This window comes from Quercus suber, unplaced genomic scaffold (genome assembly GCF_002906115.3).
Source record: "Quercus suber isolate HL8 unplaced genomic scaffold, Cork oak 2.0 scaffold_199, whole genome shotgun sequence".
NCBI lineage: Eukaryota > Viridiplantae > Streptophyta > Magnoliopsida > Fagales > Fagaceae > Quercus > Quercus suber.
The window spans coordinates 876821-896156 of NW_027069657.1; the positions used below are offsets into that span (position 1 = coordinate 876821).

General features: G+C 36.4%; 2 protein-coding genes across 2 annotated transcripts; one reads left to right on the forward strand and one right to left on the reverse strand.

Moving 5' to 3' along the window:
- Positions 1 to 9416: 9416 nt before the first annotated feature.
- LOC112017762 (uncharacterized) lies at positions 9417 to 13681 on the reverse strand. Its single transcript, XM_024050218.2, has 4 exons — positions 13548 to 13681; positions 13355 to 13455; positions 9837 to 9915; positions 9417 to 9739 (listed from the first exon to the last, which is right to left on the reverse strand). The coding sequence occupies exons 1-4, from the start codon at positions 13548 to 13550 to the stop codon at positions 9692 to 9694; spliced, it is 231 nt and encodes a 76-aa protein (XP_023905986.1). The 5' UTR covers positions 13551 to 13681; the 3' UTR covers positions 9417 to 9691.
- A 3002-nt stretch (positions 13682 to 16683) lies between these two features.
- Positions 16684 to 18835, forward strand: LOC111985439 (putative pentatricopeptide repeat-containing protein At3g49142). Its single transcript, XM_024017085.2, is given in 7 exon segments — positions 16684 to 16864; positions 16867 to 17135; positions 17137 to 17356; positions 17359 to 17618; positions 17621 to 17749; positions 17751 to 17952; positions 17955 to 18835. Coding segments are annotated over 7 exon segments (1530 nt in total). The 3' UTR covers positions 18224 to 18835.
- Positions 18836 to 19336: the final 501 nt, after the last annotated feature.

Consider the following 19336-nt stretch of genomic DNA (forward strand, 5'->3'; position numbering starts at 1 on the left):
AAAAGCGGCTATGCCGCTACAGTGCTTCTGGTACTGTGCAAATAACGTATTACACTGTGCGCGCACTGTAGCGTAACAGTGCATTTCGTGAGGAGCACTTCTTTTTTTTTTTTTTTTCAACCCTTTTTAAGTTTTGCACGGTAGCTACAGTGCCAAGCGGCACTGTAGCTACAGTAGTTACATTTTTTAAAGTCTTCCGTTTGTATTTTTTTTTTTTTATATATTGTTATACTGGCCTAACAAATTTCACAATATTTTCACAATTATTGAGGTGTTAATTTCTTATAAGTCAAAATAAAATAATAAAATATGAAACTATGACTAACCACAACTGAAAATAAATATTTTGTGAAAATGTTGTGACACTTATTAGTACAGTATTTTTGCAATGTAGCTATAGTACCAAATCGCATGTAGCTACAGTGCCAATTTTTTTTTTTTTAAGTAATCTATTTTTTTTTCCTTTTAAATATTTATGTAAGCTGGTATATATATATTGTTATACTACACAACAAATTTTTAATATTTTTATAATTATTGTCATGTTAATTTCTTACAAATATATAAAAACGGCTATGCCCGCTATAGTGCTTCGGCACTGTGCACCCAACGTATTTTGCTGTGCAGCAATGTATCTGCAACAATGCTTTCGTTTCGTGAGTCTTTTTTTTTTTTTTAACCCTTTTGTTTAAGTTTTGCACAGTAGCTACAGTGCCAAGCGGCACTGTAGCTACAGTAGTTACCCCTCTCTCCTCTTAATGTACCACTCCCCTTCTTCACAGTACTTCAAACTCACATTATTGGGTATCCCATAGTCGACAATGAATTTGTTCATCATCTCGTCGGACTCAACCAACTTCTTAAACTTACCCATTCCCCAAGGACGACTGAAAGTTCCAAAAGAAGAAAAGGAGAAGTAGAATCAAGGAAATTTGGGGTCACTGGAAGAAGAAGACTTACAGAAATATGACGATTCTCTTCAGGTAGTGTGCAAGTTGAACTAGACTCAAGTCATACGCATCAATGATTGTAAGCGCAAAAATGAGGTAACCAGGCGGTTCAAACAGGTACTTATACTCCCCCTTAGGTTCCCCAAATGTAACTGCCTGCCCATAAAAGCAGGAGATCCCCACCGAACGATTACCATTACACCGTTGAAAGTGGGAAACGTGGTGCCGCCAAAATTTAATGTGGGCACACATTAAGTCTTGAAACGCAAAAAACGCGCATCGAGCAGTCGAAAAGTCACCAGCATCAGCACAAACCGAAGTGGGGCGATTCGCCTAGGAGGGCCCGTGGATATCAAAACCCTCCTCCCCGTCCGGGGGAACGTGCAGCAGGCTTTTGAAGGCCTATTGTGGGGCCCGTGGGCCTGACAGCCACAGCCCATCTCGTAGTTGGCCCAAGGCCAACGCCGAGGAAGACTGACCAACCAAGGCTAAGTTGGGGAAAGTCTCTTTTTTGACCCACGCCGAGGACCTCTTCGTCCTCGGCATACTAAGGATAATTTTTGGGAGGGGACAAGCCCAGAGCAAGCTGTCACATTCACACTTAATGTATTCACCTAACCCCTCTGGCCGCATTAATGGGGATATAACCCCTTAGCAGGATAACATTGATCAGAGTGAACCACTTGAGTACCGATAAGGCCTCTGATGGGACGGACGGCCAGAAGAGAGGCGAATGGGTGATCAACAGATGGAAGAAGGAGATAGGAAGATGAAGACTATATAAGAAAAGCAAGTAAAGTAAAGAAAGGGGGGGGGAAAGAAGGAGAAGAAAAGGGGCTCCTCGGCCATGCGCCGAGGAGCATCCCCCCCGTTGTAAAGAAACTCTAAGTATTTTCTTTTATAAAAAAGAGTTCATGCCTGATGAACGACGGCCGGCGCCTAAACCTTTAACCCACTCTCTATAAATTTATTGTTTGGGCTTGTTGGGCTGAAAACCCATTCATACTCAGGGTCAAATCCAAACTTAGTCCCTACACATTATATAATACATTATTTCTTAAATAAAAAGTACAATACCAATATTCAAAATTAATTTTTTTAATTTAAATCCAAATAATTTTTTTCAAAAAAGAATATTTACTTTTCAAACATTCCTTTTTTTTTTTTAAGACTTTTCAAACATTCCTTTGATTAAAGATAAGTTGGGGAAGCTACAAAATTTGTATCTTACACTTTTGAAATGAATAAACCAAAATTGGCGAATTTCCTTCCTTGTGATAGATGCACCAAAAACTAGGACTTTAATCTTGTCCAATTTTTTAACAAACTCCTAGACTAGAATGTTCATGCAATGTAAATGGGAAGATTATTAATAGAATTCCATAATTTCAATTTTAAATCAAAGTATAATCTCTCTCTCTCTCTCTCTCTCTCTCTCTCTCTCTCTCTCTCTCTCTCTCTCTCTCTCTCTCTCTCTCTCTCTCTCTCATTTTTTACTCTAGAAAATGCAAGTATCATTTTTTTTTTTTGTGCATCAAAATGAGTAACATGAATCATCATACCAACAATATCATCATTGTTGATGCTCATTTTTTGAGGCCCGATAGCAGGAAGGAGCCCAAAAATATGAGCAGAGAAGAGTTTATGGATTGTTAGAAAAACCATTGGCCCAAATAGCAGAAACAATGATTTATAGGCTCATAAAGTAACTAAATGGGCATTGAGGAAAGCAAACGGGCCTATAAGAGCCCAGAGAGAAAAGTAGTAAACCCATAGGCATTATGTGTTGTAGAAAAGTAAGAATGGTTCGCAGTAGGGCCAAAGTAATGAAGTAAGAAAGTAAGGGGTTGATGGAAAGCCCGTGAGCCCTAAGGCTGAAGGATAACGTAATTAGATTAGGGAAGCCCAAAAGAGTTAGTAAAAGCCCATGAGTATGCAAAATTAGAAAATGGGTTGAGGATGCCCAAGGAAAGCAAATTGGCCAAAGATGCTCAAGAAGAAAGAAATAGGACAAAAGAGCCCACAAGCAATGTGATGGGTCAAGAAAAGCCCAAAATAGCATGAGTATAAATCCAGTAACCATATTGAGTCTTTGAGAGAAGAATAGGCAACAAGCCCAAAGAGACCCAGCAAGCATGGGTCAAATAACACCACAGCAGGAATGACAGAGTGGTATGGTAGAAATGACAACAAAACTACGAAATGAGCAAAGAATGGGCTAAGGGAGGGAAACCCCACAATCAAGCAAGGCCCAGCCCTTGAAGGAGCAAGCCAATAAAGAATGAAAAATTAGAAAACAGTTCATGCCATAAAAGGTTAAGTATAAGCGGCAGATGCACAAATGAGTCTCCAGACCACGGTAAAAATATGAGTAGCAAACAAGTTTTTTGGTGTACATGGGAAATGGAGCACACGCAAGGCCCAAGCACTACCAACCTGTACCCAGCCAATACAAGAGTTGTGGGTCATGGGTCAGAAGTAAAAGAGGGTATGGTAAGGTAATGGGGAGAAGGGAAAAGCCTATTATGGGGTTCCTACTCAAATTCTTTTGGGGGTAATGTCCTGCTGGGATGACATACCACCTAAAAAAAGGTAGGATGAATCGGAACCTCTAGGTGCATGCCAAGAGGGATTGCAAGAGAGAATGCCACTGTGAGCAAGCAAACAAAATAGCCTTCTTTGTCTAGTAATGGGGAATGGCATAGCCAACACAAGTAAGTGGTGGTGGCTGGACAACTGACAAACCAGTGGGTGGTCGAGAGGAACACCCTAAACCAAACAAAAGTGGTTAAAGGCTAAAATGGTAAAAACCAGTCACGACAGGCAGTGTATAAAGGGTCCTTGCTGTGCACGGTAAGGGAAATCACAACAATAGCAACCACTAGAAGGGAATCACAACACTACCATCACCATAACACCACATAAGCAAGCATAAAGAAAGAAAGAAAAGAGTGGGAAAGATTCAAAGTAACAAAACAAAGAAAAGAAATAGTGAGCTTAGAATGACAGACATGCACCAATAGGCTAATCATTTCTCTCCCTCTAAAAGCCTACCCTCTGTTGAGGATAAAGAATTTGTTTGGGCACAAGTCATTCAGACCCGTTCCCTCAAAGTGGATAATTTCTACAGCAGGATCATCTTGTGAGGTTACCCACGTTGAGGAAGTGGTTCCCTCCTTGGCCCTAATCCCGTAAAACAATTGAACACGGCAAACCGATCTTTCATCCTCTGATTTTATCGCTTATTGTCGTTGTTTCTTATCTTGTCTTTGCAATTTCACTTATAATGTGTTCGTTTTCCCTGTTTTAATTAAGGATCTCTTACTTATTTTGCCAAATAGTAACGTATTTCTTTTATCATTATTTTATTGCATTTATCTGCCATAATTTTTCGGTAGCAACTTTGCCTGCCATGGGCATGTGACTAAAGTTTTGACAAATGGGGCATAGTTTGTGCACAAACCGAACCAAGGTGAGTTGCAATTGAACCGGTCTCAACCCTCTTATCCAAAACACTTGGGCCTAGTACAGCAAGAGGCAGTGCAGCCCAAAATCATAAAAGGGCCACCACAATCATCTAGGAGGATAGAAAACCATGTCGATGTAAAAAAGAAAGGTCACGCTCAAGCCATTATGGGGAACATTCCCTTCCATTTAAATCCTCCAACTTTCTCCAATTCTCTTCCATTTTTAACGAAACATTTAACACGTGCTTGCCTATGATATTATAAATGTCACTTATCTCAACTAGGCTAAAAACTAGAGAGAATTAAAAGATTTACATTGGAGGGAAAAGCCTTTCCCAGCTGTAACATTTCAGCCCAATTGCATAATTAATTTATGGATTTATATGCTTGTTATTATCTTAATTAATTTAAATGCATAAGACTTTGATATTTTGATGTTATAAAAGATATAGGTTATTTATTTATTTATTTTTATTTTATGTTATGGAAAGAAGTTTATAAAGGTAAGGGTTTATATGCAAAGTTATTTTATTATTTGGGCCTATCTAGAATATAAGGTTATGGAGGGTGGTAAATGTAAATTCTGAAAATGTATATGGGTGAGTCATCCACCCTATTACCCTTAGCAAGACACGTGCCTCATTCAAAACTTCCTTCCTAATCTTTCTTTGTTGCACCAAAATGTGGATTTTTTTTAAAATAACACCCATTTCCAAACAATTTCATTAGTTAGCATGTTTTCAAAACTATTTAAGAAACTAATATCTTGAGTTCTATATACTCAATTTTGGATTACTAAATCGAATCCATTGAATTCGATTTCAACATTTTGTCATATGAAACTTGAGTCCATATGACTCGATTTCTTCAGCAAACTACGTCAATGAAGAAATTCAATGATTGATTCTCTAAGACATGGACGATGCCTTCAAAGAAAGAACAGAAGCACTAGAAAAATTCTCCCAGAATTAACAAGCTTAAGAGAATCCGCACCAGAAAAAATTCCCCCAAAATTAACAAGCTTAAGAGAATCCAGATGGTTGTCTCACCTAAAAACCAAATTTGTTCATCTCCACAGCTCTATCAAGATAGTTTGCACTCTGCAAGCCTTCATTATTCTTGCTTTTCTATAAGCAACAAACTCAAACCGCTCCGTGTGGTTGTGTTTTGAGTTAGGGGTATTTTTTCTGATTTTTGGGTTTAAGTTTTTAAGAATTGGGTTTGGTTGTTGAAGTTTTTCTTCTTTGGTCAGATCCTCCTTCTTCTAGGTCAGATTCTTCTTCTTCTTCGTGGATTTGGGTCTCTGCAAGGTTGGTTGATTTGGGTCTTTATGGGGTTGGTTGCAGATTCTTCTTCTTCTTCATGGATTTGCTTCTTCTTCTTCATAGATTTGGGTCTCCTTGGTTGGTTGCAGATTTTCTTCTTCTTTGTGGAGGGATTTAGGTCTCCATGGGGTTGAGTTTGCAGTCTGCTAAAGAAATCGAGTCCTATGGATTCGAGTTTCATATGATAGAATGTTGAAATCGAGTTCAAGGGACTCGATTTAGCATACCAAAATCGAGTATATAGAACTCAAGATGTTAGATTTCTAAATAGTTTTGAAAATGTGCTAACTAACAAAATTGTTTGAAAATGGGTGTTAGTTTGAAAAAAAAAAAAAATCTCCAAAATGTATATCCCTTGTGCTTCTTTCTTTTCCCTCTTTCTTTGTTCTTGAATCAGCAGCACCATCTCAAACCAACAGCCCTCCTTTCTCTCACCAAGATTTTATATATATATACCTCTCTCTCTCTCACCAACAGCCCCTTCTCTCATGTGCCTTTTCTCTCTCATCGAATCTGCATCTTTCTCTCTCTCTCTAAGAAGAAATCAAACTCTTACTAAAGTTTCTGCTTCAGTTGTGGGTAAGTAAATAAGATTATTTTCTGTTATGAGTAATTTTAATAGTGCAATGGTTTGCTTTAGTTTCCCTTCTATATTTTCTAATTTGATTGTTAGAAGCTGGAATTTGTGGTTTTATGTTAGCAAGTTGAAAGATTGAAGATGTTCTAGTCAATTGGATGCCTATTAATGTATTCTAAAATGTGTAGTATATGTATAAAAATACCCACACGAAATGAAGGCCATTTGCAATTATTTGATGATTTTGTGAGAAATGTGTTAAAGCTGTCACTATGACAGATTTAGTGTTTACAACATGAAAAAGCTAGATTAAATCATATTCTGTGAATTAGGATGCTAGGAGTAGTTCTTATGAATTCTAAGACACACATGGTTGTAATAGAAGTGGTCTCACAACAATTGAATCAATATAGAAATAATGGTTTAATTTCTAAGTTGAATGAAATTCTGTTAGGATAGATTTGAGTATGTTGTCTTGTATGATTTTTAGTAAATCATGGATTTATGCTTTGACTCTGAAATTGATATGGTATCTACTAGACATCCAAGGGAGTGGCTCTGTAAAATTGCATGAAAATTGGATGTGAAAGGATAGCCCATTTGTATTTTATAAATGAGGTATATGCTACTAAAATAAGCAATGAACAGTAAATGATATACCTAACTTTGTGGATTTAATTCTAAAGTTATGGTAAATTTTTTGAGCTATAAATTAGTATGTTCATCTTTTGGTATGTCTGGATCATAAATAAATTTTGTATGCCTTGGTTTATCTATAGTTTGGTACATCAGGTGTTTGATGAATGTATCTTGTATTTTGGGAACCTTTGTGTGGTGAAAATTAAGATTTTCTTGAGTTTGAGAGTTAGGTTGTGATTCATGTATAAGTTTAAATACTTAGGAAGATTTGTCAGTAATAAGTTTTGGTCTTTCATTTAGGTGATGAGAACGAGAACATAGACACTTGAGCTCCTCTTATACAAATCTCTCGTGTCTTCTGTTTTTAAGTAAGGGATATGTGACATGTGCATTTGAAAGTATTAGGATTGTTTAGAAAATTTATTATGCATTAAAACTTTTTAATTAGAGATATTATATATAAGCATGATTTAAGTAAAGATATATGTTCGTGAGTTTTTGAATCTTATATATATGATAATTTTAGCATATTAATCCTATTACTTATATCACCAACATAATATTTAAGAATGAAGTGGATATGTTGCTGTTATGAAATATTTATGTAAAAGCATAGTTATCAGAAAAATATATTTTTCAGGTTATTCCATTGTTATGATCTGAACTGAGCTAATAGGGGTTAAAGTATTGACATTTCTATGGAAATTTTGATTGGCCATTATAAGTAGTGAGGACTCTACTATACCAGCCCTTGTAGGGAATGGCCAACTTGTGGAGGATGCCAACCGATCCCATAGTTGATGATATGATCACACCGAAATGATCACACCGAAAGGGGTGTGATACTTTCTAATATGATCCTGGATTTCCTAACATTATGGGAAATGCTAGACGTCTAGCACAATGTGCTAGAAGCCTCTAAAAGTTGTGACAGACTTACAATTGAACTGACTAATATGTATTATGAATGAGCTATTAAGCTATTTGAAATTTATAAGAAACAAATGATAATAAGAAAATTATGTTGAATGTGTTATAAGTCTGACTGAAAGTTTATGATAAAGTATTTTATAGTCTATTTAAATATAAGGTTATTGAATTATGTTTAATTTCCTTATTATGTCCTTTTATTATTATATGAATGGAAAATGATGTATTTTCATTTAAAAGTTCATAAGTTATTTTAAGAATAGTATGAAGACTATTTATCAAAGCTGACATATCCATAAAATATTTTATTTACATACATTCTTATTGAATGCTCATGAATCTTAAAACCTTACTGAGTTTCGCAGCTTAGCCTACTATATTTCAGTGATATGTTGAATGTGTTATAAGTCTGACTGAAAGTTTATGATAAAGTATTTTATAGTCTATTTAAATATAAGGTTATTGAATTATGTTTAATTTCCTTATTATGTCCTTTTATTATTATATGAATGGAAAATGATGTATTTTCATTTAAAAGTTCATAAGTTATTTTAAGAATAGTATGAAGACTATTTATCAAAGCTGACATATCCATAAAATATTTTATTTACATACATTCTTATTGAATGCTCATGAATCTTAAAACCTTACTGAGTTTCGCAGCTTAGCCTACTATATTTCAGTGAATAGATTATTTCTTGGAAGCAACAAGAATATTAGAGGTGGCAAGGAATCTGTAATTCTCGTTTGTTGGAATATATAGTTTTATTTTATTTTTATTTTTTTTTCATAGTAGTTTAGCTATTTTGTTGTATAGGAGAATTCTAGATATACTTGATCCTTTTGAGCATAGATGTATTTTAGAAACTTAGCTTGTTTTGAACCCTAGTTGGGAATACAAGAAACTATTTTTGATAAATACCTTTAGCTTTAGTTGGTACGTGTCAATATTGAGGTAAACTTGATATTAACATGCCGGTCATGCTCTAAATTCTGAAGTACAAGTTTAGGTCGTGACACCAGCCATTTTAACAACTAGATCAGCCTGAACAAAGAGCGCACAGACCTACAACTTGGTAATTTTTAAATACATCCTCTTCTGATTAATTGGCAGATTCGACAATTATGTCTGTTTTCTTATGCATTTGGTCTATTATGATGACAGGGATGCCAAGCAATTGGCATCGTTCACCTTACAATGCACTTCGCATTTGTGAACAATGACACCACTCAAGGCAGTAACAGAAAAGCAACAGTTAAGAGGGGCCTAAATCCAGCAGAGTCTAGTATCTTGCCACATATTCACTAGAGGAAATATTTACCTCGTGCACAACTCTTGGAATAAACAAAAGCACACCACAAAGAAAATATATTTAAACGTGCAGATAAGACAACTAAGAGAGCAATCAGAAGATTCAGGACCAAGCATTTCTGAATCTGATTGTAATAGGGAAATGGTAGGAACACAGCCTGAGTAGAAGAGGGTAAAAAACTCCTTCCTTTGCCCATAAATAATTACGTAGGCAAGTTTTCAAGAAGAAGAAGAAGCAATTCATTACTCTCATTTCCAAATTAATAGCAACCTTAACAATATTTCTGAGACAAATTATGCTGAAAAGCTACCACATATCACTTCATCTTTCTTCCGCCAACTGACACAACAAAACATTAATGTTTTTTTATGGAAACCGTCTTAATTTCATAAAAACCATAAAGTATGTTTAACTAATAATGTCAAAAGTAACACCCTCCATGTAAAACTAATCCTGCTTGACAAAATTCCTTATATCCATTGTTCAAAAATCAGACATAAACACCAGAAGCAAGCAGCAAGAACAAGGACCCAAAACCCTGCACCAAATATATTGATATTTCACATCAGCAATAAAATGAGATTCAAATATCCTGCAAATAATGACAAACTAGAGAGTGCAAACCACAGACATACCAAGAAGACAGATGCCACTGCTCCTGTTACAAGCTCCTTGGCAAGACTGCGGGTTTTCCTGGAAGAGGTTGCTTCATAGCTGCAAGTGATACTGCTGTTAAATATCTTTAAAGAAACAAAAAATGGTTAAATGCAAGACCTAACAATGATATTGAGCTAAAAGAAGAAAAAAATGATTCTCTCATGTGTCACCCCATTGTGGGGACCCAAAAGGCCAAAAGACCTCTAAAGTAGGGTGAGGTGAGGGAAAACCAAATCCTGATTGAGTCCCACATCGCCTAGGTAGGGGGAGGGCATGCACCTTATACGCAATATGCCACTCCCAAAAAGGGAAATATCATACCAATGATGAGTTAAGGCATGAAAGAATGGCTAGCTTCCATAGATGATAGTCCATTACAATGCTTGACCATGCAATGGATTAGTTGCATATGCAATGGACTACTTTTGTCATTAGTTGTTACAGCAAATGTTCACAGTAAAAAATAACCTATCTTGAAAGCTGTAAATAATATAGAAACACAAATATGAGAAACCACCTTCACAGCCTATTGGAGTGCCTAGCTTAAAGCTATCCAAATTAAACTACATCACCAGTGATCTTAATAAAATGACTCCCACTATAAATGTTCAACAGTCAAATTCTAGAAGTAAAACAGGTTAATACTAGGTTACAAATCAAATATATAGTGCAAGGGAACCAGAATTAAGAATGCTTCAAACTATGTGTTTGAATTTAATTGAGAAACCTAATGTACTTTTTCCCTTTTTGATAAATTAATTGGGAAACCTAGTGTACTGCACTTAAGTCATTGTACATAAGTTTTGTCCTTACCTAAAACTCAATCAAGTCTGGTAGCTGTCTTTAGCTAGAAGAAGGATAAAATTGTGTGTGCAAGAAAGTTTTTCAAATATCCAAACATTAAAAAAATAAAAAGGGTCTTATCCTGCCTTTTATTCAGCAACTAATAAAGACTTCAAGTTCCAAATTCTCAAAGACGGAGATATTTTTTTTTTCACTTCACATTTCCCAAATACCTGTTAGACTGTACTTTTAACTTTCATATTCAATGTCTTTACAATTAAGTGATTAACTCTTTCCATTATCATACTCATAAGATATGACAATTAAAGAAGTGAACCCCACATAGTCATAGGGAGCCGGTAACCTCAACCAAAACTAAGCCAGCAACTGACGCAACCCTCAACTAGAAATTAACACCAGGAACTGCATATGTTCCACTCGGAACCAAAGGAAACATGGGATGTTTAAATGCATATACAAATCCTCTAAGGCTGCAAATCCTATGACTTAACCAATGGAGGCATAACCCTAAAGGTAAAATGTATCCTTTGGTGGCTTGGGATAAGGTGTGTTTACCCGTTGAGATGGGTGGTTTGGGGATAAGAAATGTGGTGCCGTTTAATCAAGCTCTATTAGGGAAATGGCTGTGGAGATATGGTCATGAAGTTACCCACTTATGGCGGCGTGTTATCTCCTCAAAATATGGCAAGGGTCAAGGGGGGAGTACTAATGTTTGTAGGAGGCCTCATGGATGTGGCCTATGGAGAAGCATTTATGAAGGATGGGAGAGCTTTTCTAAGCATCTGTCTTTTGTAGTGGGTGAAGGCACTCGAATCCGCTTTCGGCATGATAGGTTGATTGGTGACACTACTCTAAAAGATCTCTATCTTGAGCTCTATGTGTGTTCAGCGGTCAAGGATGCTTGTATCTCTGAGGTTTTGTGGATTCCAGAAGGGGGTACTATTAGAGTGTGGAATTTAACGTTTTATAGAGCTTTTGAAGATTAGGAGTTGGCTGCATCTTATTCTCTTCTTCAGCTTATCCAAACTTGTATTCCTCAGGGTACTAAGAGAGATACCCTTTTCTGGCAGCTTAAAGGGGATGGTAAGTTTGACACTCGGTCTTACTACCTTGAGATCCGGGGTGCTTCGAATTCTTTGTGTCCTTGGAAGGGGGTTTGGAAACCAAAGATTCCTAAGCGTGTGGCGTTCTTTCTGTGGACTTCTGCACATGGTCAGATCCTCACTTTGGATAATCTAATGCTTAAGGGTCACTCTTTGGCTAATAGGTGTTGTATGTGTTGCTGTGATGGGGAGTCGGTTAACCACCTTCTTCTTCATTGTCCTGTGACCCATTCTCTATAGTCTTTTATGCTTCAGGCCTTTGGTATTCTTTGGGTTATGCTAGGATCGATGGCGGGTTTGTTATCTTGTTGGTATCAATGGCATGGGAAGCATAACTCGGACATTTGGAACTTGGTTCTAGGGTGCTTAATGTGGGTCGTGTGGTTGGAACGAAATCATCGTTCCTTTGAGGACAAAGAGAAGACATTGGTTGAGTTAAAGCTTTTATGCCATCGTAGTCGATGGGAGTGGTCTCGTTGTTGGGGTTTTTCTGATTGTTCTTCTCTCTCTGAGTTTTTGTCCTCCCTTAGCTTAGTTTCCTAATCACCCTTTGTTTGTTGTACTGTTTGTTCCTTTTATTTCTTGTTGTTCATCATCATGAACTTCTTGTATTTCTTTTTTTTCTATCTTTTATACAAGTTTTCTAATTACCTATCAAAAAAATAAATACACCACCAAAACATAAAGCCCATAAATAATGAAATTGACACAAATTTTTGCTTTTTGTTTTTTTAAGACTCAATCAAGAAAATATTTTCTCCATATTTAGAAGCTCAGGATCTGGAAAAAAATTATATCGATTCAATAATCAAACAGAACTAAAATAAAAAGTGACATTGACGATATCGTAAAATGTCCAAACACCTAGAATTTTAAAATATAACATTAGACAAAAAAAAGATTCAGAGAACATTTCGGTATAGCTAGCATACACAACTTGGACAAGTTCATCAGCTAATTTTCCAAAAAGAATTAACAAAATTAAAATCGAACACAATCTACCTCAATAAAACTTAACTAATATAAAAATTAAAACCCCAAACATACCGAATCAAAAATGCTTCTATAGATCTCACCAAAAAAGAAAAAGTGCGATCACCTAGAATTTCAGATTATAACAATAACATTTGGCCATCAATGCTTCAAAAAAAAAAAAAATCCATGTAGCTTGCACACAAAAATTCAACATGTTCACAAGCTATTTTGCCAAAAAGAATTAACAAAATTAAAATCCAAATCGCCAATTTTCACATATAACCATGTCCTCCTAAGACGTACGCACTAGATCACGGCAACAGTCAACATAATCTACCTCAATAAAACACATTGAATCAAAAATGCTTCCAATAGATCTATAAAAAAAAAAAAATCCAAACACCTCGAAATTCAAATTATAACATTTCGCAAAATTGCTTGAGAAAACAATTAGATAGAGCTTTTGCATACAAAAATTGGACACGTTCACAGGCTAATTTTCCAAAAAAAAAAAAAAAAAAACTAAAATCCAATCAAAATTTAACACATTGAACCAAAAAAAGAAGCTTCTAATTCTTCGAATCAAATAGTATTAGTATCGGAATCGAGCTTACATGAAGAAAGAGGCGGTGACGACGAGTCCGATCGCGAGCATTAAGACCGATAGGGTTGGGTACCACGCGACTGGGATGGGACTCGCAATCGCTTTCGGAGCCTACAAACAGAAATGGATCTTAGAGAACATCGCAAACAAAGATATCGGTTTCGAAATGAAAGCGTGCGAGAATCAATCGGTTTTATACTTACCATGGCGCGGAGGAAGAAGAAGAAGAAGAAGAAGAAGAAGAAAGAATGATATTATTATTATTATCTCTGCTTGGGATCGAGGACTGTGATCTCAGGCGCTAGTGCTGAACTTGGAGGTCTGGGTCAATATCAATATTAGACCCGATTGGGTTCCTTGGATAAATCTAACGGTGCTTCGCTTGACACGTCAGCTAAACAACAGAGGGAGCTACCAGGAAAAGAAAAGAAAAAAAAATAGTAATTCGAGGTAATTATTGATTAAACGTACAAAATGCCGGTGAAGAAAGAAGACAACTTTGGTAAATTAATTATTATAAGAAAATTTTAATCAAAATTAATTATTCTAAAAAAATTTAATTGAATTATGAATTATTCCAAAATCTAATAAAATTTATATAATTATAAGACGCAAAAATTAAAGAACATGGCTTGTGTTCAGTGTATTAGTGCGCTAGACACGTTGAGATACACACCTTTGTTCAAAATTAGACATGTGTCTGCATCCTATCGTGTCCAGTGCAAATGATCTATAATTCTAAATAAGTAATTTAATTGAAAAAGAGTAACAATTAAAAGAAAGTGCAATTTAATTAATGTCCTCATTGATGGAGGAGATGGAGCAATGAGGAGTGACAGCTTTGTTTTTGATGTGATCTATCACATTGAGAGCATCCCCTTCAACTTCAAAAATGAATGTTGTTCAAACCCAAGTTACGAGCCAAAGAAATAGCCAACAGGGCAGCAATTGTTTCAGCCCAAAAAGGATCTCCTAGCTTCTATTCTAGTCCAAGCATAGTGGAATTTAGCAACTTTTAAATCAACTAATTTCAATTCTGGTCCAACCTAAATTTTTGGTTGATCTCTTGTGCTAGCTTGAGTGGTGTGGAGGCGATAAGAGTGGTGAGGGAGGGGCTTTTATTGAGCTTGTTTCTAGGGAACAAATATTTGGTCACAAGAACAAAGGGGCCTCTTCAAGAGAGAGGTTTAGCTAAGTACTTGGAGATGGGTAGTCTATTTATTAGGTGGATTGTCCAAGAGCAGGAAAGCCAAATTGATTGGGTAAATGGGCACTTTGTGAATAGATGGAAGGCTGTCTCAGATTCATGATTGCACAGAATGCATGGTTGCTCAATTCTTTGTATGTGTGCTGCTAGGTTGGTTTCAGTAGGAAGAATATACCATGCAATCTTCCACAGCATCAACTTGAAACGCACACAAATTTTTGCATTCCATATAGAGTTTCATTGGCAAAGGTAATACAAATAACTTGCAAGTTGCAACTGACTTTTTTTTTTGCCAAAATTCAAATTATATCAAGTTTGGGTTAATTGTTTTTTCATTTTTATCCTTAAATTTTAACATTATTGTCAAATTAGTTATTTCATCCATTATCGTCTATAAAATTGCTATTAAATCCAGTCAAGCAACATTGTATTGTATCACGTATATGAATTGTAAAAGACAATGGATTGAGGGGTCAACTTGACAAGAATGTTAAAACTAAAGGACTAAAATGACCAAAAAAAAATTATGGACGAAAAACTGTCAGTTCAGCCAAAGTTAAAGGATGTAATTTAGATTTCAACCTTATATTATTGTCTTATTAACACTTTAAATTGGCTGTTTTTATTTTGATCATTTATGTTTAAAATTTTTTATTTTCATCTCTCAAGTTTGATATCGTTTTCAAATTTCATCCTCCAACCATCTATGTTAGTGATATCATCATGACAACTAATCCAATCAAAATAAGCAAATATACATATTAACAAAACCAATTATTTTCTCTCTTTTTTTTCCCTTTCATGTCATTGCCATCGGCCACATATCTCTCCAAAAAAAAAACCAGCTTTCCCACTTGTCAACACATCCGAACTACTTGTCCCCTCCCCTCCCCCCCCCCCCCCAATTTTCAAACCCACCCAAACTACTTATCAAATCAACCAAATACCCACTTCAAAACATACTCTACAAAATCATTTCCATACACTCATAAAACAATCAAACCGAACTAAAAATTTTGAACACAAAAAAAAAGGACCCCTACGGAGGTACCAGGTGGTAGGTTTATTGGTCTAGGATGTGATTTAAGTTCAGAAGTTCAAATTCAGTTAGCTACACATTGGCCCAATGAGCTTTTGGGGTGTCTCGTGGGCGTGGAATAGTTTGGTCAAATATTGGAACACTAGTTCCTTATATAAAACAAATCTTTTAAAAATAAATAAATAAATAAAAAGGAGGCTCATGCCCTGCTATCATGAGACTATTTCACTTAAATGAGACCACGAAGTGTTTTGAGTGAAATAGAAGAGCTTGTGGTGAAACCATGAATGATTCAAAGATGATGGACAAATGTATTATCAAATGCAGACAAAGAGATCCTAATCTAAGTAGTAGCACAAATCATACCTATTAATGCAATGAGTATTTTCAAGCTACCACTCTTGGCTGCGCTGTGACCACATTATCAAAGCAAGGAGCATGAGCTCGTCTACTTTTCACAGGTCCAGCGCAGCCATCAGATTTCTTCTCATTGATGTGGAAGGAAATGGAACATGACGATGCAGAGTTGGGGCTGTTTATAACACTGGCTTGGAAGTTGGAAACTGTGACAGAACAGAAATGGTAGAAAGACTGAAAGCACTTGAAACTCTACTGGCTACAGTATTGGCAGCACAAACAGCCACAACACATACAATCTGTGAGGTCTGCGAGGCATTGGACACCACCAAGTGGAGTTCTACTAAAGTTATACGGCAGTAATTGGAGCTATTATAAGGAATGAACAGGGCCTTCCTATTGCAGACTTCAGCTGAAAGGAGAGGCTAGTGTATGAAGAAGAGAAATCAGGATCCGAAAAACAGGTACTAGAGAGCGACTCACTCATCAGTCAAGGCGTTGCTGGCAAGACGGTCCATGCCTCACAAAGATTGGCCATATTGCAGAAGATGCAAAAAAGCAGCTGGCACAACTAAGAAGATGGGATGTGCATCACGTTAAAGGGCAAGGAAACAAATTAAGTTGACCATTATTTAGCTAGATATGCCTAAAATATAGAAAAATTAAATGTCTGGATTGAAGATGTGCCAAATTTTTTAGCCCTACACATTCACCATGATGTTCCACACATGATTGAATGAATGAAAAATCTGCGTTGACTGGGATGAAAATTCATGGTGCTGTTGTAAAAGTTGGGCTTGATTTGAATTTTTTTATGGGGAATGGTCTAGTTGCAATGTATGGGAAATGTGGTTGTTTAATGGAGGATCAGCGAGTTATTGATGAGATGCTGAGCAAAGATGTTGTTTCCTGGAATTCAAGGTTGCTGGGTATGTGCAAAATGCAAGGTTTGATGATTCATTAGAGGTTTGTAAAGAGATGGAGGCATTGAGGTTAAAACCAGATGCTGGTACAATAGCTAGCCTCTTGCCGGCTGTAACTAACACATCATCTAACAATGTTTCATATGTTAAAGAGGTTTTCATGAAATTGGCAAAGAAGATTGTTGTTTCATGGAATGTGATGATAGCAGTGTATGTTAATAATTCAATGAATGGTGAAGCGGTTAATTTATATTTACAGATGGAAAACATATAGTATAGAACCTGATGCAATCACTATTGCTAGTGTTCTTCCTTCTTGTGGGGATCCTTGGGCTCTATCTCTAGGATGGCAGATGCATGAATATGTTGAGATGAAGAAACTATGACCAAATTTGTTATTGAAGAATTCCTTGGTTGACATGTATGCAAAGTGTGGAAGTTTACAAGATGCAAGGGAAGTATTTGACAGGATGAAGTTCCATGATGTTGATCAAGGACCTCAATGATCTCTGCATTTGGTCTTAATGGACAAGGTCGTGATGCTGTGGTACTTTTTGTGAAAATGCAAGACTTAGTTTTGAGTCCAGATTTGGTGGCCTTTGTTTTAGTTATCTCTGGTTTCAGCCATGCAGGACTATTGGAGAAGGGACAATATTACTTCAAATTGATGACTGAGGAGTATAGGATAATTCCAAGGATTGAACACTATGCTTGTGTGGTAGATTTCTTGAGACATTCTGGACAAGAAGATGAGATGAGGCCTATAGTTTTATCAAGCAGATGCCAGTAGGGCCTAACGAGAGAGTTTGGGGGGCTCTGCTGAGTGCCTGTTGGGTGGACTCGAACACGAATATTGGGCTTCTAGGCTTCTAGCTGCTGATTACCTTTTCAATTGGCTTCCGAGCAGTCAGGTTATTATGTCTTGTCATCCAACATATATATATATATATATATATGCAATGTTGAGCTGAACGATTGGATTCACACCTTTCTTGCTGGTGACCAATTGCATCCACATTCTGAGAAGATATATGAAGAGATAGATGTATTGGCGGGGAAGATGAAAGAATTAGGTTGTATTCCTAGACTGGTTCTGCTCTACAAGATGTGGAGGAGGAGGATAAGGAATTCCATCTGGCAGTTCACAGTGAGAAGCTGGCTATTGTCTTTGCTCTTCTGAACACTCAGCCTGGGACATGAATTAGAATTTCCAAGAATCTCCATGTTTGAGGGGATTGCCATATTGCAGCCAAGCTCATCTCTAAGATAGTTGAACTTGAAATAATTATCAGGGATGCTAATTGTTTCCACCATTTCAAGAATGGTCTTTGCCCATTTGGTGATTATTGGTGAGCCTTCTTTCTGAAGTACCGCTCACTTGCACTATTTCTTGGAGCTTCTTTTTGCCTTTAGGTTGAAAGATGTGAGTTGAAAACAATAGAAACCTTGGCTGCAGCTGCCACACTTATGAGATCGTGGATTTTTTTTTTCTGACTGCAGCTGCCACCCTTGACCTTTACATGATCATCATTCCTCATTCTCCTAATGATATATGCAAGCAATTTGCATTGGCAAAAGCCCTATATATTTCCCAGATTTTTGAATTCCTGTATGGATATGTGATGTGAAAATATGTAGATTGAGATTTTGGTGATTCTAACTTTTTAGGGATACTGTGTGAGCAGTGGCAGATATCAGTTCATTTTTCCCAGATTTTTGTTAGTTATTGTGGACCTGTTCAAGTGATTATTTAGATTGTTGTAAGGATGATTCTAACTTCATAAGGCTTCTGTGGCAATGGTAGATGTGGAAGTCATAAAAATGTGCATGAGACTTTGCATGACTGCAATTGGGACAACTCCAAGTCAAATACCAAATTTGGGTAAGAAAGCAAATTTATGAGAATGTATAGGTTTTTTTGGGGTTTGTCAACCTGTATATATGTGCTCTGCTGAAAAGTTACCTATGAAGGGAAAGGCTAGTCCACTCACGCCTGCCATTTGCAAAAAAAGTTGCATCTATACCTGATACTAAGTAATTTCCATAAGTTATTGACAAGTTGGTCAAAGCTCTGGTACCTATCCCCTACCAGTAAAAATTTTCAATTCCTAGAATTTTGTTTAGTTGCAAATTTTTATTATTATAATCTCATTTTCCTAGTTGATTCTAGCTGATTCTCTCATCAATATCCACCTAAAGTTTCAGAGCATATCATGCATAGTTCAAATTATACTTTGTTATAAAAAAGCTAGTGCACAAACATGAGTGATTACACCCTTCATATTGTCTTTGATAGTTTTGTTTGCCACTAATGGTCCACCAAATCATGCTAAAAGTGTGAAGCAGACAAACTTTCAGAACCATGGGTATTATTCCATCCATTTATGAATTTTGCATTCTTCATTATCAATCTTTTGCAATTCCTTCTTTTAGGAAACAGATATATCATTGAAAAGCCTGAGCTCA

Excerpts from the sequence above, each read along its gene's own strand:
- LOC112017762 (XM_024050218.2), bottom strand. Across the intron at positions 9,916-13,354 it reads GTCACCGCCTCTTTCTTCAT|CTATGAAGCAACCTCTTCCA; the intron begins GTAAGCTCGATT and ends TATCACTTGCAG. Across the intron at positions 9,740-9,836 it reads CAGTGGCATCTGTCTTCTTG|GGTTTTGGGTCCTTGTTCTT; the intron begins GTATGTCTGTGG and ends TATTTGGTGCAG.